Source organism: Myotis nattereri (genome assembly GCF_964212035.1).
Source record: "Myotis nattereri genome assembly, chromosome: 2".
Taxonomy (NCBI): Eukaryota; Metazoa; Chordata; class Mammalia; order Chiroptera; family Vespertilionidae; genus Myotis; species Myotis nattereri.
Genome location: NC_138076.1, coordinates 100,205,689 through 100,232,828, shown reverse-complemented (window position 1 = coordinate 100,232,828; position 27,140 = coordinate 100,205,689). Strand labels below are relative to the sequence as shown.

The 27,140-nt window shown below is 43.7% G+C and overlaps 1 protein-coding gene across 1 annotated transcript; it reads left to right on the top strand.

The window, feature by feature from the left end:
* Window positions 1–22,461: 22,461 nt before the first annotated feature.
* Window positions 22,462–22,830, top strand: LOC308513791 (ferritin light chain-like; the record flags this gene model as incomplete). The annotated part of the gene is made up of 1 exon (XM_081083920.1): window positions 22,462–22,830. The coding sequence occupies one exon, from the start codon at window positions 22,462–22,464 to the stop codon at window positions 22,828–22,830; it is 369 nt and encodes a 122-aa protein (XP_080940046.1).
* Between the last annotated feature and the right edge of the window lie 4,310 nt (window positions 22,831–27,140).

Genomic DNA, 27,140 nt, shown 5'->3' with positions numbered 1-27,140 from the left:
GTACTTCTTAATCTTTCATCTCTTTCACCTAGTCTCCCAAGCCTTCTCCCTTCTGATAACCACCAGTTCGCTCTCTGTATCTATGAGTCTGTTTCAATTTTATTTGTTCATTTTTTTGTTCTTTAGATTCCACATATAAGTGAAATCATATGTGATTTGTCTTTCTCTGACTTATTTCATTGAGCATAATACCCTCTACATTCATGCTGTAACAAATGGTAAGATTTCTTTGTTTTTCATGGCTGAGTTTGGCTATTGTAAATAATGCTGCAATGAAAGTAGGGATATGTATATTCTTTCAAATTGGTGTTTAGAGCTTCTTTGGATAAATTTACAGAAGTGGAACCACTGGGTTATAAGGCAGATTCATTTTTAATTTTTTGAGGAAACTCCATATTGTTTTCCATAGTGGCTGGACCAATCTGCATTCCCAACTACAGTGCATGAGATTTCCCTTTTCTTTACAAACTTTTGATTTATTAATAATAACCATTCTGAGAAGTATGAATTGTTACCTCATTGTGATTTTAATTTGCATCTCTGACAATCAGTGACTTTGAGCATCTTTTCATAGTCTGTTGACTTTCTGCATGTCCTCTTTGGAGAAGTGTCTATTTAGGTCTTTTGTCCATTTTTTAAAACTGGATTGTTTGTTTGTTTTTTCTGTTGAGTAGTATGAGTTCTTTATAAAGTTCGGACATTAACCCCTTATGTGATGTGTCATTGGTGAATATGTTTTTCCATTTAATTAAGTGGCCTATTCATTTTGTTGATGGCTTCCTTTGCTGTGCAAAAACTTTTTAGTTTGATGTAGTCCTATTTGTTTATTTTTTGTTTGTTTCTCTTGTCTGAGAAGATATAGCAGAAAAAATATTGCTAAGAGAAATGTCAGAGATTCTGCTGTGGGGCAGCGTTCCCTATCACAGAGAGAGGCTGCTTACGTGGTAGTACCCACATTAGGCACCAAAATCTTGACTCTGATAGTCAAGTAGGATCCGACTGTGAGAGACGAAACCTCTTTGGAGAGTGTCTTTGTTTACCTCTGGTCTTTATTAAGGTGCCAACAAGATTGGTTTGAAATAACTGACTCCCACTTTGGACTGAGAAGTAAATGCCTGTCATTTACTATGGAAGTTTTTCCAAGTTCTCATTCTTCCTCACAAAGAAGCCCCAGCGAGTGTGATCAGAATGACTCTCCTATCTGCAGCAGAGATGCGTCTTCTTCAGCTGTGGCCCAGCATCCTGTTCTTCCTGTCTGAGTCCAAGCCATTGGCTATCTTATTGGATTGTCTCTGCTCAAGCTGGCATCTCTGACATGAGTCCCTGTTACCTTAGCCAGAATGAATTCCATCCACAAGTGTAGTGTTCTAAGAAAAAAGAGTTTTAAAATGTTTTCTATAACTTTACTTTTATTTCAAGCTCCTGTTCTACCTGATGGTCAGAAACATATTTCCTATTTTTTCTGGGTTTCTTCTCCCCATTTTCCCCAGGGTGGTGCTGAAGTTCCATTAGCTTGATTAGCATTGAAGCAGGAGGTTGGAGGGGATTCAGTTTTGAGTCATCTGTCCACCACATCCTGTCTGAGGCTCTGCTGAGCCTGTCCATATAGCCCTCAGGTGCAAAGTTCTCTTTGCTGGACAGAGTCATAGAAGTAAGTTCTTCCTCTTTCTCTCATGAGGCCCAGCCTCACCTGCAAACCCTCTTGCGGGGGGGGGGGGGGGGGGCGGCGGGGTCTTGAATTCCTAGGACTCTAATCAGGAAAACTATCAGGGCCTCCTCTCAGGCAGCCATCCTGGGACTCCACTCCCAGTATTGGAAAGAATTATTTTTAAAAGGCTAGAGGGGGAAATCCTTTTCCATTCCTGATGTTTTCCCCTTAGAGGAATTCCCTGTAGCTTCAGGTTTGCTTTAGAAGCAGGAAACAACACCCTTAATGAGTTTAGGCTTTGGAAGACCAAGATGGGAAGCAGCTCTCCTTTTTGTCTTCTAAATTTAAAAAATCAACAACACAGTCATTTTTTTTATTAACTTTATTTCCATTTTTTGTTTAAGAACCTGTGGAAGACAGTGTAAGGTGCATCAGTGGTCATTTCCATCCATTCAGCAGCCTGAGAAGTGGGTCCTGCAGGCCTGTCAGTCAGCAGGGGCAGGCTGTGTCTCCAGGCTTCAGCAGTGAATTTCTGACTAAGCAGAGAGGGCCCCCATGCCTTCAGACTGGCCTATGTTCTTGGGTTGAGTAGCAGTAATCTTGGGAGCTGGCACAATCCATTCCCCTGAAATTCCTCCTCAGTCACAGCCTTTTAAGCAGGAGCTTGCTCTTTCTTTTCAATCTCATCAGGATTTCTAGAAGCAGAGATCAGACATGACCTGTCATGGGTGTTTACAAGCCATGATGCCATGCCTGTGCAGAACTTCCCAAATTAGCACCCACCACTTCAGATCCACTGAGTGAGCCCGCTTGTTGATGCAAGGGGTGGCAATGTCCACATAATATGAAGGAGAGTCTGGGTAACATAGGCAGTGGTAGGCAGGTTAACATGAGAGCCTCGGTGAGAGACTTGTGATGAGTTCTGGGATCAGTAACCGTCAGAAGTCATGGGGAAGAGCCCAGAAATAAACCCATGCTTACACAGTTAGTTAGTTTACAACAAAGTAGGCAAGAACATACAGTGGGGAAAAGACAATCTCTCTAATAAATGGTGTTGGGAAAACTAGACAGATGCATGCAAAAAAAAATGAAACTCTACCACTTTCTTACACCATATACAAACATAAACTCAAAATGGACTAAAGGTTTAAATGTGATACCTAAAATACATAAAACTCCTGGAAGAAAACATAGGCAGTAAACTCTTTAACATCGGTCTTAGAAACATTGGCAAGGGAAACAAAAGCAAAAATAAGCAAGATATTCTAGCTTACATCAAACTATAAAGCTTTTGCACATGTAAGGAAACCATCAACAAAATAAAAGGCAGCCTACTGAATGGAAGAAGATATTTACAAATGATATATCCAATAATGGGTTAGCATCCTAACTTTGTAAAGAACTCAACCAATTTAACATTAAAACAAACAAACAAACAAATTAACAACAACAATAAAAACTCAAAATAGGCAGAGGACATCAATAGACATTTTCCCAAAGAAAACATACAGATGGCCAACAGATACATGAAAAAATACTCAACAACACTAATCATCAGGGAAATGCAAATAAGAACCACAATGGATATCACTTCACACATGTCAGAATGGCTATCATTTAAAAATCAACAAATAACAAGTGTGGTGAGGATGTGGAGAAAGAGAACCCTCATGTACTATTGGAGGGAATGCAAATTGGGGCAGCCAGTATTGAATACAGTGTGGAAGTTCTTCAAAAATTAAAATACAATTCAGCAATTCCACTTCTGTGTATTTATCTGAAGAAAATCAAAACACTAACTCAAAAAGATGTGTGCACTCCATGTTCATTACAGCATTATTCATAACTAGAGACCCGGTGCACTAAATTCGTGCGGGGGGGGGGGTGGGGGCGGTTGTGTCCCTCAGCCCAGCCTGCACCCTCTCCAATCTGGAACCCCTCAAGGGATATCCAACTGCCCACTTAGTAGGACATCCCTCTCACAATCCAGGACTGATGGCTCCCAACCGCTCGCCTTCCTACCTGCCTAATTGCCCCAACCGCTTCTGCCTGCCAGCCTGATCACCCCCTAACCCAGTGATGGCGAACCTTTTGAGCTCAGTGTGTCAAAATTTTGAAAAACCCTAACTTAACTCTGGTGCCGTGTCACATATAGAAATATTCTTTTTTTTTTTTTTTTTTTTTGATATTTGCAACCATAGTAAAAAAAGACTTATATTTTTGATATTTATTTTATATATTTAAATGCCATTTAACAAAGAAAAACCAACCAAAAATATGTATAAAATGAACAAAAACAGAAAAACAATGTACATTTAGGGAAAAAAATTATAAAAACAATGATAATCAAATGATACGAAAAATAGAAATTAGTGACTTTTTTGGTGCTGAAGTTTGCCTGCTAATTCTTTGATTACAGGTTCATACTTGGTGCACTTCAAGGCCAAGCAAGTGCCACTAACTTCCTCTGTTAGCCAGTTTCTTTTGTTTGATTTAATATTATTTAATGTTGAGAACAAAGTCTCACAAAAATATGTTGATGAAAAAATTGTTAGCAAAGCCATCGCTAGATTTTTTATGTTGCTAAAAGTGTCAGGTACTCTGTTCCAAGCACTCAAAATTTCTTGTTCGTAGTTGCACTCTTCTTCATTATTCAAACGATTTCGTTCCAGATTTCAAGTTTTGACCTTAAGTTGACAAACACATGAGTCCAAATGCTACCTTGAAAATCTGCAAGTTGCATCTCTAAATCGTCAATTTGCATCCATTGGAAATCCTTTAATTCCAAAGTACTGTAAACAACTACATCCGGATACTTAATTATTTTAATGGTCTGTTCTAGGCTTCTAAATTGGTCGAATCTTTCACTGAACTGTTCAAATAACGAGTTTACTATATTCTGGTACATAAGTATGGACTCCATTACACTCCTTGTAGTGGCCTTCTCGAAATACTTTTTTATCCAAGGAAAATACTTATAAGTTTTAGTTTCAATATCTCGCTTGAAAATTTTAAGTTTACTTTCAAAAGATGTGATGTATCCAAACACAACGTCAATACTTCTGCCAAAACCTTGTAATTTTAAGTTCAGTTCATTCATGTGAACAGAGAGATCTGTAAAAAACATCAAATTGCTGACCCACTTATGATCATTGATCTGAGGAAAGTTTGCCAGATCCTTATTCTCAATAAATACTGTAATTTCTTCAAAGCACTCCACAAATCGCTCAAATACTTTACCTCGACTCAGCCATCTCACATTATTGAACATCAGTAGTCCACTGTAGGTTGAATCAACTTCCTGTAAAAGTGTAGAAAATTCTCTCTTGTCAAGGGGTTGAGAAGCTATAAAATCACAATTGTTACAACTGACATTAAATCATTCAATTCTGAGAATCCCGATCTGGCACACAACACCTCCTGATGGGTAATGCAATGAAAAGGTACAAGTGGATGTCTGATAGCTTCCATAAACAATTTCAGGAATCTCACATTTTTCCCACCATATTTGGTGCCCCATCTGTTGTGATTGACACAATTTTAGAGATATCAATGTTTAGGCCACTGAATGTTTTTATAACAACCTTATATATTTTGTTTCCTGATGTACTTATTGGCACTGATTCTAACTTTATCAACTCTTCTTTCATTGTGAGACCATCAGAATATCTAGCAATAATGGCCAACCGAGCATTTGATGTGACATCAGTAGTTTCATCAAGAGAAATCGAAAAATATTTACAACTATTTAAGTCTTTTTTTAATTGATGTTGTACTTTTTTGTTAAAATCTATTATTCTGTCTTTGATAGTATTTCTACTGAGTGGTAACTCAGAAATTCTTTTAATAATATCATCTTTATTTTTCATATCATGAAATAGAGCTGGTGCACATCTTAGAAATGTTTCCTTAATAAATTCTCTGTCACTGAGGGCTTTTCCATGCTGAGCTATGGAGTGAGTAATACAGTAACTTGCTGATGTTAAATTTGTAGAGCATCTTACAAATTTAATGATGGAATTTGATTGACTTTTATAGAGGTGTAGCTGCCTAGAAATGTATTCCTTCCTTTCATCAATACTTGTTTTCAAGAGCTGACAATGATTAGTTTCAAAATGTCTCTTTACATTCTACATTCTTCTTACTACCATTTCATTACACAGTATGCACAATGATCTGTTGTTTCTGTCGACAATCCTGTACATCTCAGTTCATATGTCTTGAAAGGGATGGCTACTGCTACTTCCACTTCCTTTATCATTCAATCTTGCTTTTTAATTTTTTTGGTTCTCCATCACAAGGCTGCAAAAATAAACAAATATAAATCACGTGTTTTTTATACAAGGTTAATAGGTTTCTTACCTATTAACTTTTTGCAGTATTGTTGCACTGACTCCTGGTGCAAAACAATTCAAAGATAGTATGTATAACCAACAAATATATGGTGCTGTAATCAATTATCCGACACGCAGAATGTCTCGTCGAGCACTGTTGCACTGTACATCTTTTTCTTCTAACCCTCCCACTCCTGTCTCCTAACGAACATGGTGATCAAGTGCGTCCATTTGCCAAATGCACCCAAACGCACAGGAAGCTTACCCGAGGCACATGTTTACAATAACGAGGCCATTTCCAGAATTGGGCATTTTGTCACTCGAGTAAAAATAAAATGTCATGAGTAAAGATTAATCTCTTTATAGTGCAATTCTTAACCTTTTTATATATTAGAACAATGTATCTTGGATGTTTTCACTATGTATCTTTGCTACGCAACACCAATGTACATGTTTACATCTGGTTTTAGAATTGCATTATTGATCATGAGTAACGTGAGTAATAATATTACTCGAGTGATGCCCAACTCTGGCCGTTGCGAGAGACAAATATTTGAATTATGCAATTTTTTTGTCTCTGTCGATGTATGTCACCCAAAATGAGTTCGCGTGTCACCTCTGACATGTGTGTCATAGGTTCGCCTTCACTGCACTAACCACTCCCCTGCCAGCCAATTGCCCCTAACTGCCCTCCCTTGCCAGGTGGTCACCCCTTATTGTCCTCCCCTATAGTCCTGGTCGCCCCCAATGGCCATCCCCTGCTTGCCTGGTCACCACTAACTTCCTTCCCTTGCTGGCCTGATCGCCCATGACTGCCCTCCCCTGTAGGCCTGGTCCTCCCCAACTGCCCTCCCCTGCAAGCCTGGTTGCCCCTAACTGCCCTCTACTTCAGGCATGGTTGCCCCTAACAGCCCTCTCCTGCAGGCCTGATAGCCCACAACTGCCCTCCCCTGCAGGCCTTCTTGTGTCCACAAGGGGGTGCCATCTTGTGTGTTGGATTGATGGTCAATTTGCATATTACCTCTTTATTAGATAGGATAGCCAAAATATGGAAGCATCCTAAGTATCCACCAATAGATAAATATGAAGAAGATGTAATTATATATATATATATATATATATATATATATATATATATATATATCCAACAGAATATTATTCATCAATAAAAAGTGAAATCTTGCTATTTGCAACAACATGGATGAAGCTAGAGGTCATTATGTTAAATGAAACAAGTCAAACAGAGAAAGACAAATAGTATATGATATTCACTTATATGTGGAATCTAAAAAACAAAACAAATGAATAAACAAAACAAAACAGAAACACACTAAAAATACAGAGAACAAACTGATGGTTGCCAGGGGGGTGAGACGTGGGTAGATGGGTGAAATAGATGAAAGAGATTAAGAAGTATGAACTTCCAAGTCTAAAATAAATCATAGGAATACAGCACAGGAAATACAGTTGATAATATTGTAGTATCTTTGTATGGTGGCAGATGGTTGCTAGACTTATCATGGTGATTATTTCCTAAGGTATATAAATATAGAATCACTATGTTGCACACTTAAAATTAATATAATATTGTATACAACTATACTTTTACCAAAAAAAATGAAGAAGATGGTGATTAAGATGAAGTCACAGCTCTGGGAAGGCTGCCTTGATCTGGTTAGTGAAGGTTCAAAGTGACCAGCAATAGGAATGGCTCCAGCGGCAGCAGCAAGCTTCCTTCAACACAGCTCACTGGCTAGTACATCAGCCAAGTTTTCAATGGCAGCAATGTCCTGAGCTGCAGCAGAAGCTTTTTCAGGTTCCTTTAGGTTTATGATGCAGATGCCATCTCTTTCCCTTTTGTAGATGTACTGTTCCATTTTGGAAGTTAAGATGGATGCTACCTAAGTGGGTTCCTGCTGCAAGAAATTTGAGAACATCATCTTCTTCCTTCATATGCAGGACATTAAGGGCTCCAGGCATTGTGAAAATCCCCTTTAAGTTGCCACAGGAACCCAGAATAATAGTTATGGACCCTTCTGGTTAGCACAGAAAGGTGCCTTCTACATCTTGGTTGTGCCATCCACCAAAATGAGGGGAGACAAGGGAGAGAAATTTTTTAAATCCATCAATATTTCTATTAAAATCTCCAAAATATTACTCTACCATAGCAAAGTGTTCTTAGCTTTTATTCCTACACTAGTGACCCAGTGCATGAAATTCGTGCACATTAAAAGGGAATTAATTAGAGAAAATATTTTAATATTGCTATTTTCCCTCTCTCTATAATGGAAGTGCCAGAGATGAAAGAAAATTAGTAAAATGTATATGGAAATCTTCCTCCTGTCAGAATCTTGGGCACACCATGGGAACCAGAGTCAAGTCCCCATCCACCCACATGTGCCTCAAAATTGTGTGAGATCCAGACCTGGCCAGGCCCACCCTCATTGGACTAGATCCGACCCAGCAGGCCCCATGCCCGTCAAGCCCCACCGGATGGGGGTGTGTGTGGTCTCAGGTCGCCTGGCCCAGTGCTGGGGTAGGGGGCATGGCCTGAGGTCCCCCGGCCTGGGGGGTGCACATTGAGGTCCCTGACCCGGGCCTGAGGTCCCCCATCAAGCCCCACCAAGCAGGGGACACGGCCTCAGGTCCCTCAGTCCCAGCTGGGGTGGGAGGTGCACCTTGAGGTCCCCTGTCAAGCCTCATGGGCTGGGGGCATGGCCTGAGGTCCCACATCAAGCCACACACGCGGAGGGCATGGCCTCATGTCCCCTGTCCTGGCGTCAGGGCGGGGGGTGCAGCCTCAGGTCCCCCAACCCAGCACCAGGTTGGGGGGCGCAGCCAAGTGCCCCCATCAAGCCCCACCAGGCCAGGGGTGTGCCCTGAGGTCTCCTGTCAGGACCCACCGGGTAAGGGATGTGGCCTGAGGTCCCTGCCAAGCCCTGAGGTCCCCCAGCCTGACGCTGGGGCAGGGGGCATGGCCTGAGTTCCCTAAGCCTGGTGCCAGGGTATGGGGAATGGCCTGAGGTCCCCTGTCAAGCTCTGCTGGGTGGGAGACATGGCCTGAGGTTCCCCATCAAGCCCTGCCAGGCGGGGGGCATGGCCTGAGATCCCCTGGCCTAACACCGGGGCAGGGGGCATAGCCTGAGGTCCTCTGTCAAGCTCCACCAGGTCGGGGGTGCAGCCTCAGGTCCCCTGCCCTGGCCCAGTGCCACGCAGCCTCAGGTCCCTACTGATTGCTCGTTATGGGAACTCGTCCTCTGCTGTGGGTGCAGCCATCTTGTTATGGTGTGACGGTCAATTTGCATATCCCCGCTTTATTAGATAGGATGAAAAAAAGTTCCAAGTTCACTTTAAGAATAGACTTTTAATTATTGGTTTCATGTACTGGTTCTGTATGGCTCCAATGTGCTTTGTGAAAAGTTTGCCTCCAGGTTTATTTCTGCTCTCCCAACTCCATGCCTTTCTCTCCATGGTAAGTCTCAGCCCAGCATGAGGCAGCAAAGAGGTAGATATGATATACCTTGGTGAAAAAGCCTCAATGCCACAAACATTGGCACTAATCAGATCCCCCAAGAGTCCCAACTCTACCACACTTCTCTGGGTCAATCAACCACTACACATCTCTAGGTGACACTCGCTTGGAAACATCACTGTGTACCTATTTCCCACCCCACAAAGAGGTGATTTACTATGTCCTGGGACAACAAAGATGGAAGTCACAGATAGGGAAACCCTCAGAGAGCTTATAGATGGGGGGGGGGGGCGACCTTGACCCATATCAATGTAAGAAAAGTTCAGTGTTGAACATGCAATTTCTGAGATGGTTGGCAGAAATTTCTGGAGCTAGGGATGGAGCCACTAAGATATAGGTGATAATTAAATACTGCTATGGGATAAAACCACTGCTACTAAGAAGAGCTAACATATTGAACACTCCCTAGGCTATGTGATGCCCTAATATCTTCAAAGGTATTATCTCTTTTAATGAGGTTGCTATTATTATTGTGATTTCAAGTCAAAAGTGAGAAAACCTTCCAAAGTTTAAAGAACTTTTCCAAGGCCTTGGAGCTTACAGGTGAGGAGGCTGGCAGTCAAGATCAGGCCTAAGGGCTTTAAGTCTGTGATGGCACCCTAACCAGGATGCTGCACAGCTTGACCAGAGGACACTATTTTTCTGTCTGCACCATTCTGCTGTGAATGATTGAGGGAACCAGTGCCATCATTTGTCTCTTGGATTATCCCACAGCACAGTGCGCACATGGCATCTAATTAGCGTCTTAAGCTTCCATCTTCATATGTGGCTGTGAAATTTTATCTTAGACCTTCAATTTAATTACAAAAAAAATTGTTGAATATCTAGAGAAGGCAGGATTGAGGGTGGGATTCAAAGATAAATAAGACATGATTCCCGAGCGATAATTCTGATTTGTGTATCAGGAGGAGAGAGAGAGAGAGAAATAAACAATGGAAACCAGCTCCATGCCACAGTGCAGGTAGTGAAATCTTCTGGGCTCAGACGAAGTTGAAAAGACAGTGAGACCCATGGGCAGCCTTGAGGAGCCTCAATATAATGCCAACTTTTCCATTGGGCACAATAGGAGGAGTACCTGGGATCCATGATCATTTTAGGGGCCCTGATAATGTTTTTATTTTCTTAAATCATAAAAAATAAATATAATAATAATGAACCCAGACTGAATAATACTTGTCTTATGCCAACACAGTATTCAAAATTTTTATTTGTTTGTTTTTATTGCTGTTTATTTTTTATGGAAATGGAAACTCATGAGAGCAAAAGTGCCCAGGGCCCATGAAAGCCATATGTAGCTCTGCCATGCTGGCAGAATACTAGCCCTTTAATACACACTGAATTTCATGAGGTATAGGAAACTGTCCTTGGCTCTGAAGTAAATACTAAACTTGAGGTAATGTTTTATCAATAATGACAAAAGAGAATCCAACACATCACGGTCCAAAGTTGACAGGAAAGTCATCTTTAAAAAAAAAAGTATTTTATATTGGTCAGATGTATAGCTTAGCGGTCAATCATATACTTTACATAATGTTCCCCTCAATACATCCAGTAACCTAACTGGCCCCAGATATGGCTATCACAACACTATTGACTATATTCCCTAAGCTTTACTTACTTCCCTGTGACTATTTTGTAACTACCAATTTGTGCTTCCTAATCCCTTCACCTTTTTCACCCAGTGCCTCAACCCCTCGTTCCCTCTGGCAATCACCAGTTTTCTCTCTGTCTCTTTGATTCTGTTTCAATTTTGTTTGTTTGTTTGTTTATTTTGCTCTTTAGATTCCACATGTAAGTGAAATCACATGGTACTTGTCTTTCTTTGACTGACTTATTTTACTGAGCATAATGCCCTCTAGGTTCATCCATGCTGTTGCAAATGATAAGATTTCATTCAGTATTTTAAAGTTGAGTAATATTCTATTATATATATATATATATATATATATATATATATATATATATAATCTCACAGCTTTTTTTATCCATTTGTCTATTGATGGGCACTTAGGTTCCATAGCTTGACTATTGTAAATAATGCTCCAATGAGCATATTCTTTTGAATTAGTGTTTTGAGTTTCTTTGGAAATATACACAGAAGTATAACCACTGGGCAATAAAGCAGATAAACTTTTACAGTTTCTGAGGAAACTCCATACTGTTTTCCACAGTGGCTGCACCTGTCTGCATTCCCACCAGTAGTGCACAAGAGTTCCTTTTCTCCACATCATTACCAACACTTGTCATTTGTGAATTTATTGATGGTAGGTATTCTGAGAAGTGGGAAGTTACATGACATTGCTCTTAGTATATTTTCTGATATATTTCCTTGGACAAAGGAAACAAAAGAAAATAAACAAATGGCACTACATAAAACTAAAAAGGTTTTGAACTTAAAGGAAACCATCAACAAAATGAAAAGATAACCTATTGAATGGAAGAAGATATTTACCAATGATACATCCAATTAGGGGTTAATATCCAAATTTTATAAAAACCTCATACAACATAACACCAAATAAAAATCCCTCAATCTAATTTAAAAATCTTACTTGTCAGCGTGAATAGGAGGCACACCCAAGTCCATAATGACTGATGGCTGACAGACAAGCTCACGTTGCCAGTCAGTGCCTTCTTGAGCAGGCTAGGTGGTCTCCAAGGAAGTGACAACTAGAGGCTGAAGTGTTGGATTACCTTGGAGGGAGGGAACTGTGTACACTGGGATGAAAGCCCTGCCAGGACACTGAGAGAAGAGGTGGTGGAAAGGACAGGGCAGTCAGTGGAACCCGGAGACGCAGGGGCTGGCCCAGGGGGCTGCCTGCAAGACCCTCAAATTATGGCCCTGGGATTTAAGCTTCTTTCAAAGCCACCACAAGCACTTGCTGGCATCAGGATGAGGGCAGTTTAGACCACACCTTATAGGCTACATTTAGACAATGATTCATGCTTGTAAATGCTGACTGGCTCTAACTCGTACCTGAATTGCAAAGTGACATTTCTCACCCTTTCCCCAAATAAATCTTTCCTACACAGCATTCTCTGAGGACCTCAAAATCCATCAAGGGCTTGGCCCAGAGCTCATTGAAATCTCAGTATATCGCCAAGTTTTGCAGCTGTTTGCCATGACTGCTTTATGTTTTGCAATATTCCAGAGCAGTTCCCAAGTGATGCTCAACCATTCACCTAATGCTTAATAGAAATGATCTACAAAGGATGACAGTTCCAAAAGATGAGGAGAGGGAAAACCGCCTCCAATGAGCATGGATTAGCAAATAAATAAATAAGTATTGCACTGTTCTAGACAGATCAAGGTGCAGAAAAGGGAACTTGGACAGTAATTCCTAGGAAAAACAAGTAGGATGGTGTTTATTTATGGACACAGGCATGTTTCTTTTTTTTTTTTTCTCAGAAGTGCTATGAGACCCCAAAGGACTTAGAATGCTCCTGCTGAACTCCAGCTGAGTTGAGATGAAGGTACAGATAAGCTATGCATGAACTATAAAAGATGAATTTGTACAAGCATGTATCGATTCCCTAGCTAAGTGGGGTTAGTTCTTAGGGCAAGAAAAGTTTGTTTAACTCTGAAGGAAGTACCCTGATCTCAGAGCTATACAAACTGAACAGCAATGTCTTCTTTTTAAACTGTTTTTATCTATACCACCTCATTTAATGTTTGAGAAAATTAGGTGGACACAAAAAGATAGAGAAGTTACAAAATTTTCTGAAGGTCAATCAACAATTTAGTTGCAGATCTGGGATTAAAAAATAGTCTCTCTATTCTTTCCCAGTATTTGTGTTATGTATAAAATGCTAAATATCTTTTATAGTTGCCATACACTGCATGCTTTAAGGATAGTATCTCTACTCCTCACCTTGATCCTATAGGAGTAATATTATTATCTTCATTTAAAGATTGCACAATTAAGGCTCTGGAAGAAATTAACCATCATTCAACAAAGATTAAACCTTTCTCTTGTGCTAAGTCCAGGGCATCTCTCATACCAATCAGAGCAAACATAATTTAGGAAAAGAAGTGACGAAAACATCTTAATCAAAACAAGTTGTATTTTAAAGAACTTTTTTGAAAGGCAAATAATCATTTGGTGTACTTTGCACTTTTTGTGCTAACAGGCTAAATTCTGTTACGGAGTGGAAGAAACACCGTAATTGCTTGGAAGGATTTCAGATAGCCATAATTTATTAATTAAGCTGGCCTTAATGCTAATTCAGTTGCTATGCATGAGGATTCCAGGAAATGGATGCAGAGGCGGGACTTCTAAAAAAAATTATTTATTTATTTATTTTTCTTTATTGATTAAGGTTTTACATATGTATCCTTATTTCCCTCATTGCCTCCCCCCGCCCCACACACACTCATGCCCTCAACCCCCTGTTGTCCATTGGAGAGGCGGGACTTTTCAGGAGATTTATATATCACGTAGGTGGGAATATTAGAAAATGAGAAGAGGAATGTGGTTGCCCAACCATGTTACACAGCACAGAATCCAGTTACTTAAAAGTAATGTCCATGGCCTGTGCTATCCCCAGCCACAGGCCAGCTGGAGAACACAGGGAGAGATAGGGACAGTAATTATCATAGTAAGAAAGCAATTATTTTTTTTTTTGCAATGTTTTCTTTAATATTAGACCTACCCTCTTTGCAGGAACCCCAGCCTGCCTAGTCCCTACTGACCCCAGCTAATCATCAGGCCTAGGGGTTCCTACAGATTTGCAACCTCAATGTCCCATTGCAGCTTCAGTCTTGGAGACTTTGAAGCTGCTGATGTTACTGAGGTCTGACATCACCCTCCAGCTGGAGGCTGCCCTGGCTGACCCTCAGCTGCCCTGTCCCTGTCTTACTCCAGAGACTGGCCTCAGGGGCAATCTTGTCTTTAACATGTGGCCTCCTCTGTTCCAGGGGTCACAGAAACTGCACCCAGAGCTCACCAAGTCTTACAGAGTTTTTTAATTAAACAGCTCTTCTATTTATTTGTATTGCTGCCTCTGTTGCCCAGGGCCATGGCACCAGTCCCCAGGAGGAGAGGCTGAGGTCCAGGGCTGGGGCTCAGTAGGGACAGCAAGCTTTCTGTTGGGTTGTTTAGCTCCTGACACTGACCCAATGCCCTTGCATCACTTCTATATCATTCCCTCTGTTATTTTTTTTTTGGGGGGGGGGGGCACATCTGAATTCTGAGTGACTACAATTTAGCTTGCAGACTGTGACACTCATTAAAAGTAAATGGATTTTCCCTGAATGTTTTAGATTCCACTAGAAGGGGAACAAAAGTCAATGCAGAGTCACAAGGAATCTGATTAACATAAAGTCACACAAACACACCCTTGGATTAAATGCATCCCCAAGTCACCCCTGACCCCTGGGCTGCAGATACTGTTCCAGCTGTTGTAGAATTAAGGACCTTTTTGCTTTGCTTGTCCAGTGGGATGTATTTAGTACTCACCTTTCCAGTAAGGGTTTTCCTACTCTTATCTAAAAATCTAGTGGCCTGGTGCACAAAATTTGTGCATGGGAGGTTCCCTCAGCCCAGCCTGCACCCTCTCCAATTAGAGACCCCTTGGGGGATGTTTGACCGGCAGTCGGACATCCCTCTAGCAATCTGGGACCACTGGCTCCTAACCGCTCACCTGCCTGCCTGCCTGATCACCCCTAACTGCCTCTGCCTACCTGCCTGATCACCCCTAACCTCTCTGCCTGGTGGCCTGATCACCCCTAACTTCCCTCCCCTACTGGCCTGATCGCCCCCTAACTGTCCTCCCCTGCCAGCCTGATCATGCCCCCGACTGCCTCTGCCTTCCTGATCACCCCTAACTTCCCTCTCCTGCCAGCCTTATCTTGCTCCCAACTGCCCTCCCCTGCTAGCCTGATATCACCCCCAATTTCCCTCCCCTGCAGGCCTGATCACCCCTAACGGCCCCTGCCTCTGCCTCCAACATCATGGCTTTGTCCAGGAGGAAATCAGACATCTGGAAGACGGCTGGTCAACTCAGTCTAATTAGCATATTACCCTTTTAGTAGTATAGATAGATTATATAGGATAGGTTGCTTAAATGGGGGAGTGGGTGGATCCTTTTTCAGTAGGAGGAGAGGCTCTTGGCAGACAAAAATACATAATCCCTATATCTGGACTGATAACCAGCTATATGCGCTATACTGCCAAACCGGTCATTAAAAATTTGAACTGCTTTTATACACCTTACACCAGGGGTCCTCAAACCCATGGGACGCATGCAAATACAAATGTTGTATTTGTTCCCATTTTGTTTTTTTACTTCAAAATAAGATATGTGCAGTATGCATAGGAATTTGTTCATAGTTTTTTTTTTTAAACTATAGTCCAGCCCTCCAAAGGTCTGAGGGATAGTGAACTGGCCCCCTGTTCAAAAAGTTTGAGGACCCCTGCCTTACACCAAACAGCTATTGCCCTTTAAACCCCTCCTCAGCCCCCACCTTAGGTTCTCCCTTCACAGTTCACCCAGATTAGGTTCTGATTGGACAATTTCTATGCCAGTCAGTGTCAAAAGCTCCACCTCCTAGGCAGCCATTGGCTCCTCACACTTCACCAAGAATTGGTTCTGATTGGTCGGTTTCTATGCCAGTCAGCATCTCCGGGCCTATCAACAGGCCTGATCAGAGAGGTGGGGCTGATCAGCAGCCCTGGCAGAGGCCCGAAAGAAAGAGAGAGGCAAGTGTTGATCAACAACTGCCACGGAATCTTCATATCAGACCCTGCTCCTCTCTCCTGGCCTCTCCCTGGGCCTGATCTGCAGCCCCCTTGGCAGTCAGTGCTGGGTCGCAACGGCAACCCAGCCCTGACTGCAGGACTGACTACCAGTTAGTCAAGCCTTCAGTCATTTTGGATGTTATGGACACTGGTAAGAAAAACATGGTAATTAGCATATGACCACTACCCTTCCCATTGGCTAATCAGCGAGATATGCAAATTAACTGCCAGCCAAGATGGCGGCTGGCAGCCAGGCAGCTTGAAACTAACATGAGGCTTGCTTGCTTCAGTGATGGAGGACTCCAACGTTCCCTGCCTGCCTTGCCGGTCTCTGAGCTTGCAGTTTGAAACATTGTTACAAACATAGAAGCTAAACAAAACCCCAGAATCCTGCTTTCAGCGAGCCAGGATCTCAGAGCTGGAGTTATACATTGTTTCGACTATAGAACCCAAACAAACCAGATACCTGCTTTCAGCAGCTGAGGTCTCAGAGTTGGAGCCAGAGCTAAAGCTGGCCCAGAATTAAAAAAAAGAAAAAAAGGAGCAGTTGGGAGCTTTAGTCACCCACCAGCCTGAAAACAGCCCTAAGCCCCTCACCCAGACTGGCCAGGCACCCCAGTGGAGACCCCCACCCTGAAGGGTGTGTGACCAGCTGCAAACAGCCAACATCCCCTCATCCAGGCTGGCCAGGCACCCCAGTGGGGACTCCCACCATGATCCAGGACACCCTTCAGGGCAAACCAGCCAGACGCCACCCATGCACCAGGCCTCTATCCTATATAGTAAAAGGGTAATATGCCTCCCGGCACCGGGATCAGCGTGACAGGGGACAGCGCCCAAACCCCCTGATCGCCCTGCGGCTCTGTGTGGGACAGGAGGCGGGGCCACAACCTCCCTATCTGCCCTGCTCTGTTCCTGACAGGGGAAGTCAGCCCAACCCCCTGATCAGCCCTGCTCTGTGCCTGATAGAGGGGAGCTCCCCAAACCCCTGATCGCCCTGCGGCTCTGTGTGTGACAGGGTGTGATGCCCCAACCCCCCGCCATGGGCCCTGCTCTGTGTGTGATGGGGTAGAGCCATAACCTCCCCATCGGTCCTGCCCTGAGTGTGACAAGGGTGGCGCCCCAACCCCCTGATCGGCTGTGCTCTGTGGGTGATAGACGGCAGTGCCCCAACCCCCTGATCGGCCCTGCTCTGTGTGTGACAGGGGGGAGCTCCTCAACCCCCTGATCGGCCCTGCTCTGTGAGTGACAGGGTGGAGCTCCCCAACCCCCTGATGGGCCCTGCTTTGTGCGTGACGGGGTACGGAGCCCCAACCCCTTGATTGGCCCTGCACTGTGCATGACAGGGGGTGATGCCACAACTTCCCCATCAACCCTGCCTTGAGTATGACAGGGGGTGGTGCCCCAACCCCCCAATCGACCCTACCCTGAGTGTGACTGAGGGTGGTATCGCAACCTCCCAATACGCCCTGCTCTGTGCATGACAGGGGGCAGCGCCCCAACTCCCCAATCGGCCCTGCTCTGAGCCCGACCAGGGGCTGCACCTAGGGATTGGGCCTGCCCTCTGCCACCCGGGAGCAGGCCTAAGCCAGCAGGTCGTTATCCCCCAAGGGGTCCAGACTGCAAGAGGGCACAGGCCAGGCTGAGGGACCAACCCCCTCCCCCCCCGAGTGCACAAATTTTTTTGCACCAGGCCTCTAGTATATATATAGATAGATTAGACATATTTTAAGAATGATGCCATTGATTGAATTAAAAAGAAAAGGATAAGAAAAATACAATTTTTATTACATTGGAATAAAAGAGAAAAATGTTACTTTTTAAAGAACAGATTTACTCTGGTATAATTTATATATAATACACTAGGGCAGGGGTGGGCAAACTTTTTGACTCAAGGGCCACAGTGGGTTCTTAAACTGGACCGGAGGACCAGAGCAAAAGCATGGATGGAGTGTATGGGTGAACTAATATAAATTCAAAGTAAACATCATTACATAAAAGGGTACGGTCTTTTTTTTTTTTTTTTTTTAGTTTTATTCATTTCAAACGGGCCGGATCCAGCCCATGGGCCATAGTTTGCCCACAGCTGCACTAGGGGGTACGGGGTCCCTCAGCCCGGCCTATGCCCTCTCGCAGTCTGGGACCCCTTGGGGGTGACCACTTGCTGGCTTAGGCCTGCTCCCCGGGGCATTAGGCCTAAGATGACAATCAGACATCCTACTAGCAGCCCGGCAGCCCTCAGGGAATGTCAACTTGCCAGGAGGTAGCAGACCTAAGCTGCAGTCAGACATCCTTAGCGCTGCTGAGGAGGCAAGAGAGGCTTCCACCACCACTGCTGTACTGGCAACCATCAGCCTGGCTTGTGGATGAACAGAGCTCCCCCCAGTGAGAGCGCACTGACCACCAGAGGGCAGCTCCTGCATTGAACCTCTGCCCCCTGGTGGTCAGTGTGTGTCATAGTGACCAATCATTCCCAGTCTTTCTGCTGTTAGGGTCATTTTGCATATTACCCTTTTACTATATAGGATAGAGGCCTGGTGCACGGGTGGGGGCCAGCTGGTTTGCCCTGAAGGGTGATCTGGATCACGGTGGGGGTCCTGCTTGGGTGCCTGGCCAGCCTGGATGATGGGCTGATGGCTGTTTGCAGTTGGTCACACCCCCTTCAGGGTGGGGGTCTCCACTGGGGTGCCTGGCCAGTCTGGGTGAGGGGCTTAGGGCTGTTTTCAGGCTGGCGGGTGACTAAAGCTCCCAGCCTCTTTTTTGTTTCCTTTTTTTTTAATTGTGGGATTTATTTACCTTCTATGGCTGTCACTGGAGCTGAGAGCCAGCTCCAGCTCTGAGGCCATTGATGGCTGAAAGCAGGTATCTGGGTTTGTTTAGCTTCTATAATTGAAACTCTGTTGCCATCACTGGCACTCTAAGCTCTGAGGCTGCAGCCAGCTGAAAGCAGATTTCTGGGTTTGTTTAGCTTCTATAATTGCAACATTGTTGCATCCGGAGCTCAGAGCTGGGCCGCGGCAGGCGGGGAACCTTGGCTTCCTCCATCACTGGAGCAAGGAAGCCTCATGTTCGCTTCAGTTGTGTGGCTGCCAGCCGCCATCTTTGTTGGCAGTTAATTTGCATATCCTGCTGATTAGCCAATGGGAAGCGTAGCAGAGGTATGGTTAATTACCATGTTTGTCTATTATTAGGTAGGATTTCATTCTCTTCAGTGGACAGTTGGATGACAAATACATATACAATCTTATCATTACCACAATCAAATTTTTACTCTCTCCCCCAACCCCCCAAAGTTCTGTGCCCCATAGCAGTGAACTGCTCCCCTCTACACACTCATCCCATAAAACCACAGATCTGCTTTTTATCTTTATAGTTTTACCTTTTCTAGAATATCAGATAAATAGAATCATACGCTGTAGATAGTCTGTGTCTAGTTTATTTCATAGCATAATACCTTTGAGATTCATCCATGTGGCTATGAGTCCCAGCACTGTTCCTTTTTACTGCTGAGTAGTATTCCCCTTTATGGATGTACTGCAGTTTGCACATCCATTCACCAGTAGATGGATATTTAGGTTGGTTCCAGTTTTTAGCTATGAAGAATAAAGCCACTATGAACCTTTGTTTATAAGTCATTGTGAAAACATGTGTTTTTAATCATTTTGGGTAAATGAGTGGGATTTCTGGGTTGTCTGGCAAGTATACGATATATCAGAAAACATTTTTGAAGAAGAGGGGACTTCATGAATGTTGCAGAGTAGTTTATACAGGAAATAAAATATCCAGGTGGTGAATTTTAAGAAGAGTCAGCTCAAGTCTGGGCTCTGTCCTGCCCTCCAAGGCCTTGAAGTTAGTCAATTTACTATTTTGTTGGTCTAGACACAAAGGATGGGGCAAATCCCTTTCATTATCAGGTGGTTTCATCACTTATGAAGGACATGATCTCAGGAAAATACTTAAGCTCACTCTGGTTTTGTTTCCTCAGCAGAGAAATGAGCTTTATCACAGCCTATCTCAGAGAGATTCTGTGAGGGTTTTTAAAATATACAAGTCAGGGTGGAGAACAATGCCTGGCACATAGCAAGAACTCAATAAACACTACCTATTTAAAGGCTGGGGGAAATCTGAGATTATAGCAGATGGTCATTTGTCTTCCTAGAAAGCTCTGATATTTTGAATCAAATGTTTACCAGATGACAAGTGAAAGAAAACATTCATTTATTCAACACATATTTATTGAGTGTCTGTTGAGTGCCAGGTGAGGAACACAGGCCCAGTCCCCATGCATACGGAAGTTACGGTCTCAGAGGAGAGGCAGGAAGAACAAAAGGGATATGTTATGTGTAATTACAACTGTAATGAGTGCAACAACAAAAAAGACAGGGGCTTTCTAGGTGAGTGTAACACCTGGTAAGTCATACTGCTGGCTTCACCAGCCCTGCCTTGTGTTAGGATCGGCTTTTACAGTCTCTAATTTCAGCTTAGTTATTGACTCTGATAAGAGGAAGGAAGACCAGCCCCTCCTGATCTCCTTCATTCATTCCCTCCTTCACTGATTATTCATCAGTCCTGAGGACACATGCACCCAGGAAGACAATGCTTCTCCTGCAGGGAGTTTGCAATATCATAGGGGATACAACTGGGATGATTATGCAGTGATAGCTCCTCTTCCTGCTGGAACTGTTCTGGTGAAAAGGATCATGAAATTTTGATGAGTCCCTGAGAGAGGCAGTTATAAGCACAATTTCTGCTGGCTTACATTTAGCATTGGGATGATGCCACTGGGGCTAATGGCACAAACTTGATGCTTTGGCTTAGTGGGACCCACAGACTCAGAGGCTCTCTCCTTGGGGGCTCTATGGAGAGGTTAAAGTCCCCTGAGGAAGAGGCAATAGAATAATGTGGGACCCACCATCAGTCTCCTCCCTGAAGCCAGATGGTGTTTGCCAGAGATTTCAAGAGGAAACCAAGTGTGAATAAGCATCAGAGCAGCTGTGGAAATAACAACTGCTTCAGAAAATTGGGAAAGCACTAACATGCTGAGAATCCAATCCTGATGTGCAAGAACCCAGACCTGTATGATAGTCACAGGAACTGACAGGCTTGCTCTTCTCTTGGATTTCAGCCAGGCCCAGTCAAAGGCAATGATTGGACAGGGGGTAGAATTAATTTAACCCGTGCATTTCACTTTCATGGATTGTTTTTGTTTTTGTTTTAATTCTCACCAGAGAATATTTTTCCATTGATTTTTAGAGAGAGTGGATGAGAGAGGGAAAGACAGAGAGAAATATTGATGTGAGTGAAACACATTGATTGGTTGCCTCCTGCATGGCCCAGCTCTGGGAGAAGCCTGCAACCAAGGTACCTGCCCTTGATCAGAATGGAACCTGGAACTCTTTGGTCTGCAGGCCGACACTCTATGCACTGAGCCAAACCGGCTAGGGCCACTTTTGTTTTTACTTAGGTTTTTAGCTGCACCTACTGAGTGCCTCCTAAGTGCTAGGCACAATGCTCAGGTATCCAAGATGTAGATATGGGTTGTGTTTTTTTTTTTTAGCAACCCCCATGTCCTTTGGACCCCTGTTCCTTCTTCTCCCCAATCATGTGATGCTGTGGGGCTATTCATCACAGTTTCCTATTCTTCTTGTGAAGAGATAGTTATGCCCTAACCAGTTTGGCTCAGTGGATAGAGTTTCTGCCAGTGGACTGAAGAAGGGTCTTGGGTTTGATTTTGGTAAAGGGCATGTACCTTGGTTGTGGGATTGATCCCCAATAGGGGGCATGCAGGGGGTAGCTGATTGATGTTTCTTTCTCATCAATGTTTCTAAATTTCTATCCCCCTCCCTTCCTCTCTGTAAAAATCAATAAAATATATTTTTTTAAAAAGAGAGATAGCCATGATTTTCAAGCCCAATCAAATTACCCTTTCCTCTGGCAGCAGAGATGGGTCTTAGGGATGGTCATGTGACCTGAGCTGAGCCAATTAGAGGCTTTAATTGGGACTTTTCAATCTGTAGTCACAAGTATGATGGCTTTGTGGTGAGCCACTGTTCTGAGCTACATTTCCTAGAATTCCCTTTCCAGACAGGGTTGTTATGAGGCATAAAAGCATATAGCCTATTGCCGAACAACCATGGGCTCCCATATTTGTCAGCATTATTCCACCAAGGTGGAGGCTGCTGTCAACTGCCTGGCCAGCCTGCATCTATGGGCTCCCACACCTACCTCTCTCTGGGCTTCTATTTCCACTGCGACGACGTGACTTTGGAGGACAGGGGCCACTTCTTCAGAGTGCTGGGGGAGAAGAAGCTTGTAGGCACAAAGCATCTCTTAAAGATGCAAAACCAGTGCGGTGGCTGCATCCTCTTCCAGGATGTGCTGAAAGCTTCCCAAGATGAGTGGCAAAACTCAGGATGTCATGGAAGCCACCCTGGCCTTGGAGAGGAACCTGAACCAGGCCCTTGTGGAGCTGCGTGCCCTGGGTTCTGCCCACACAGGCCCTTATCCTGTGACTTCCTAGAGAACCTTTTCGGGGATGAGGAGGTGAAACTCATCAAGAAGATGGTCAACACCTGACTCACCTCAGCTGGCTGGCTCGCCCCCAGGCTGGGCTGGGCGAGTATCTCTTTGAAAGGCTCACCCTCAAGCATTACTAGGAGCCTTTGGAGCCCAAAGGCCTTTGAGGGACCCCTCTGCATTCCCCTGGTGTCTGGCTTTTGCCTGAGCCTCTCCCCAAAACTACTAGCCATTCCTTTAACCACCCTGAAGCCCTCTCCCATGCATTGGACCAAATGGAAACAATAAAGCTTTTTGAGAAAAAAAAAAAAAAAGAACATATAGCCACAGAAAGATTCGTAAACTAACATTTGTAGCAGCATTTAAAAAAATAGCTAAGAACTAGAAACAACTCAATCATCTATCAGGTAGTGAGTGGATAAATGGGCCAGGTACTCCCCTATAATGGAGTATTGCTCAGCAATAAAAAGGAACAACTACTATACACAAAACAACATGGATGAATCTCAAAAGCATTCAAAAGCTAAGTGGAAGAAGCCAGTCACAAAGGTCACATTTTTGCAAATAATGTATCTGGTAAGAAATATGTGTCTTAAATATCTATATAACTCTTACAACTCAAAAATAAAAACATGTAACCTAGTGAAAAAATGAGGAAATTTTTTGAGTAGACCTTTCTTCAAAGAAGATATACAAATGCCTATTATCATCTAAAGATGTAAACATTCACCATTAGAAAATCAAAATCAAAACCACAATGAGTTACTAATTCATACCCACCATAATGACTAAAAAAAAAAGGTCAGACAAAATAACAAGTTGTTGGCAAGGATGTTGAGAAATTGAGAATGGAACTTGGGGAAATTAGTACCTTTCCCAAGGCAGAGAGAGGAGGTGGGGTTATCTATCAAGAGAGACTGAGAGTAGTTAGTGGTAGAAGATAATTTATACTCCAGGGTAAGAGGGGCTTTAGGAGAGGAGTTAGGCAGCTGCTTCAGGTGCTGCCAAGGGGTCAGGAGGATCAACACCAGTAAACAAGGGCATGAACCAAGCAGGCCCTCATTGTCCTCCAAAAGAGCCTCTTTGGCTGCACCACACCACTGTGACTGGTAGAGTTGCGGGGTGGGAAGAAGAGTTTGAAGAGGCAATAGATTGAGGAAAACTCTTTAGGAAGATCTAAACATACTTCTGATACAAATGGCCTGCCCAGAATGAGTGCAATGGGGGAGTCCAAGAACCCCGGAAGATCAGGCATGTTGGTATGAGGAGTAGGACCCATGGTCCTTTCTCAAGCTACAACCTATTTTCCTCTTTTTCCAGTAAGAGTTAAACAGACATCTTTGCTCAGGATATTATAAAGCTTTGTTTATTAGGCTTAAGAGCCATTTGGTGCAATAATAAAAATTATAACTAATTTATTTGGGGTATAACTCATTGTATATAAACATTGAAGTTTATTTATTCCTTCTAATAACTGCCCCTTGATAAGGTTTGTATTGAAACCTCATTTTTTACTAAGGGCCCTTCATTGTACCATTTTGAACAGATTCCATAAGTTTCCATCATTTTTATTACTAAAATAGTGTAACTTTGGCATTTAAAACTTGGTCTTTATCATTAAAATGTCTTCATTCTTAAACTGAAGTATCACTGCTTTGAGTGTAGGACTCGGTGTAATTGGCTCTAAGACCCCTCCCCTCCAGTAAGAGCTGGCTCCCCTACTGCCTGGAGGAAGAAGGAAGTTTCCCCCAGTGACTGTCTTGGTGGCACATGTCCTGGACTCTCATGGCTCAGTTTGGTTCTGGCTGCTCTGCAGGCAGCCTCACCTGAGATGGTTACCTTCAAGGAGGCAGAGCTGCTCAGTTTCACTTCCACCCCTGAGAATTCTTCAGCTGCACCAGTAATACCTGTCTCCCATCTATTCTCCAGATGGGGTGTCTCAATGACCTTAAAGTGCCCTGGTTATTGTGCCTTCAATAACCTCTGAGCTCTTTTATAATCATAGAAATCACTGGGTTCTTCTTCCACAACTTACAAGGGCCACAAACATTCAAATGTAGCATAGGGCATACTTATACTAAAATATATTTGGTGTTTTTCTGAAATTCAAATTTAACTGGAAGTTATAGTTTTATTTGCTAAATCTGGCAACTGTATAAAGAAGCAAACTCTGAGATGGAGACTTGCATGTGGGAAGTTTACAGGGGAGTGCATCATGTTGACACCGAAGGGAACTGAAGCCAGTAGAACAGGGCAGAAAAGAAGTTTAACTGCCATGTAGTCAAACCAAACCTCAGCCCTCCCTCCACAGAGCTGTGGAGCTGGGATGATTCTTCACAATTGCCCCACACTGAGGGGAGGTAGCCTTGGAGATGTGACCTTGGGTAAAGTGGTGCTCTTCACCACAGGAAGAGCCTCACATGAGGCTCAGCTGAGAACCATAAGCCACCAGCACTTCCAGCATATGTTACACCTCCAATGAGTGGAAGCCAGATATCTTGGAACTCATCACTCAGGTTTCAGGTAAATTAAACAGCAACAGGGGCAAGAGAATCTGAATCATCTTAGGGGCAAAGGGCAAGAAGACAAAGTCAGAAGAAACTGCACTGCAGCAGACATGACCATATTTGTAACTGGAAACAAGTTTGTTTCAGCACAGTACCCTTATTGGTCACATCCCAAGTTTATTGGAATTAAGAAGCTATTCCCTGGCCAGTTTACTCAGTGGTTGGAGCATCAGCCTGCAGACTGAAAGGTCTCAGGTTTGATTCCCTGTCAAGGGCATGTACTTTGGTTTCAGGTTTGCTCCCCACCCAAGTCAGGTGCATGCGGACGTGGGGGAGGAGGAGGAGGCAATCAGTCAATGGATGTGTCTCACATCGATGTTTCTCTCTTTCTCTCTCCCCCTCCCTCCTCCCTCCCTTTCACTCTCTCTAAAAATCAGTGGAGGATAAATATCACATAATCTCACTCACTTGTGGAATATAATGAACAACATAAACTGATGAACAAAAACATCCGGAGAGATCCAGAGAGAGACAGAGAAGCATCAATCAGACCTTCAAACCTCAGAGGGAAGGAAGGGGAGGGTGGGGGTAAGAGGGAGAGATCAACCAAAGGACTTGTATGCATGCATATAAGCCTAACCAATGGATGCAGACATTGGGGGAGGGGGTTGTAAAGGGGGAGGGGATAAGGACACATATGTAATACCTTAATTAATAAAGAGAGGAAAAAAAATCAATGAAAAAAATATCCTTGGGTGAGGATTAAAAAAAGAAGAAGAAGCTATAAGCCTGGAGTGTTTGTGTAGAGTTTTAATACCTCTCACATTGAACTCTAGGGCTCTAGCAGAACTTTCCTTTTAACTGAGATGTGTGCAGAGCTCACATCTCAGAAGCAAGCCTCTAAACCACAGGGTGCAGCAGAATTGCTTCTCTTAGGAAGTGTTGTCCCCACTGAAGCAGTAAGGTTGGTCACTACCCCCTGTCCCCACAGGCTTTCTGCTCTCTCTCCTTCATCCTCCCGTGTCAGGCCCTGCCCACTTTGTCTCCTTCCCTCTCGCTGGCCCTTATGCCCAAGGGCAGATATGTCTTCTGACAACTGGACACAATTTTGGCTGGTCTCCAAGGTTGGTCTCCCTCTAGTGTCCTGGAATGTCCTGCTTCACTTCTATACCCCTATTGGCTCTGCAAATTCTGCTACTCCCACCCACAGCCACACCCTGACCTTGTCATCCCAGAACTGCTCTTCAGGACACTACACTGCAGCATCCCACTCACTGGCCACAAAGCCTGTTTTTCCAGTTATCTCCCTTCCTTCCTTCCTTCCTTGGGCCTGTTCTCTTAGCAAGATCTGCTGTTCTGGGTCCCTCCTTAGACCAGGGCTCATCGCTTCAGCTACTCTCTCACCTCAACTTCCTTATTCCTTTTCCTTTCATTCACCCACCTGGGGCATTCCACCCATCCAGTCTGCCTTTTCTCCTCCCACTTGAGGGCCACAAGTGCTGCAGTAGAAATGCCCACAAGATTGCACTGCCTTCAGAGCCTCTGTATTTGGCTGCTCATCAGCTCTCTTCCTCCTGAACAGCTCCCAATCACTCCTCCCAGAACCAATCCAGTTCTTTAAGCCCATCACTCCTCCATCTTTCAGCAGGTGATATCACCTGGTGCCTCAGAGAAAACATGAAGGTCTTCAAGCCCACCTACACCTCATCTATCCTGGCCTCCTCCGTCTGGTCTCAGAGGAATTGGGTCCTTCCTGGCCACCGTTCCGCCTTCCATCTGGGCTCCCAGTTCTCTCTCCTCCCACATCTGTAGTCTCCTGTTAATGAGAATTTCTTCTTTTATCAAATCACATCCTTTCTGCTG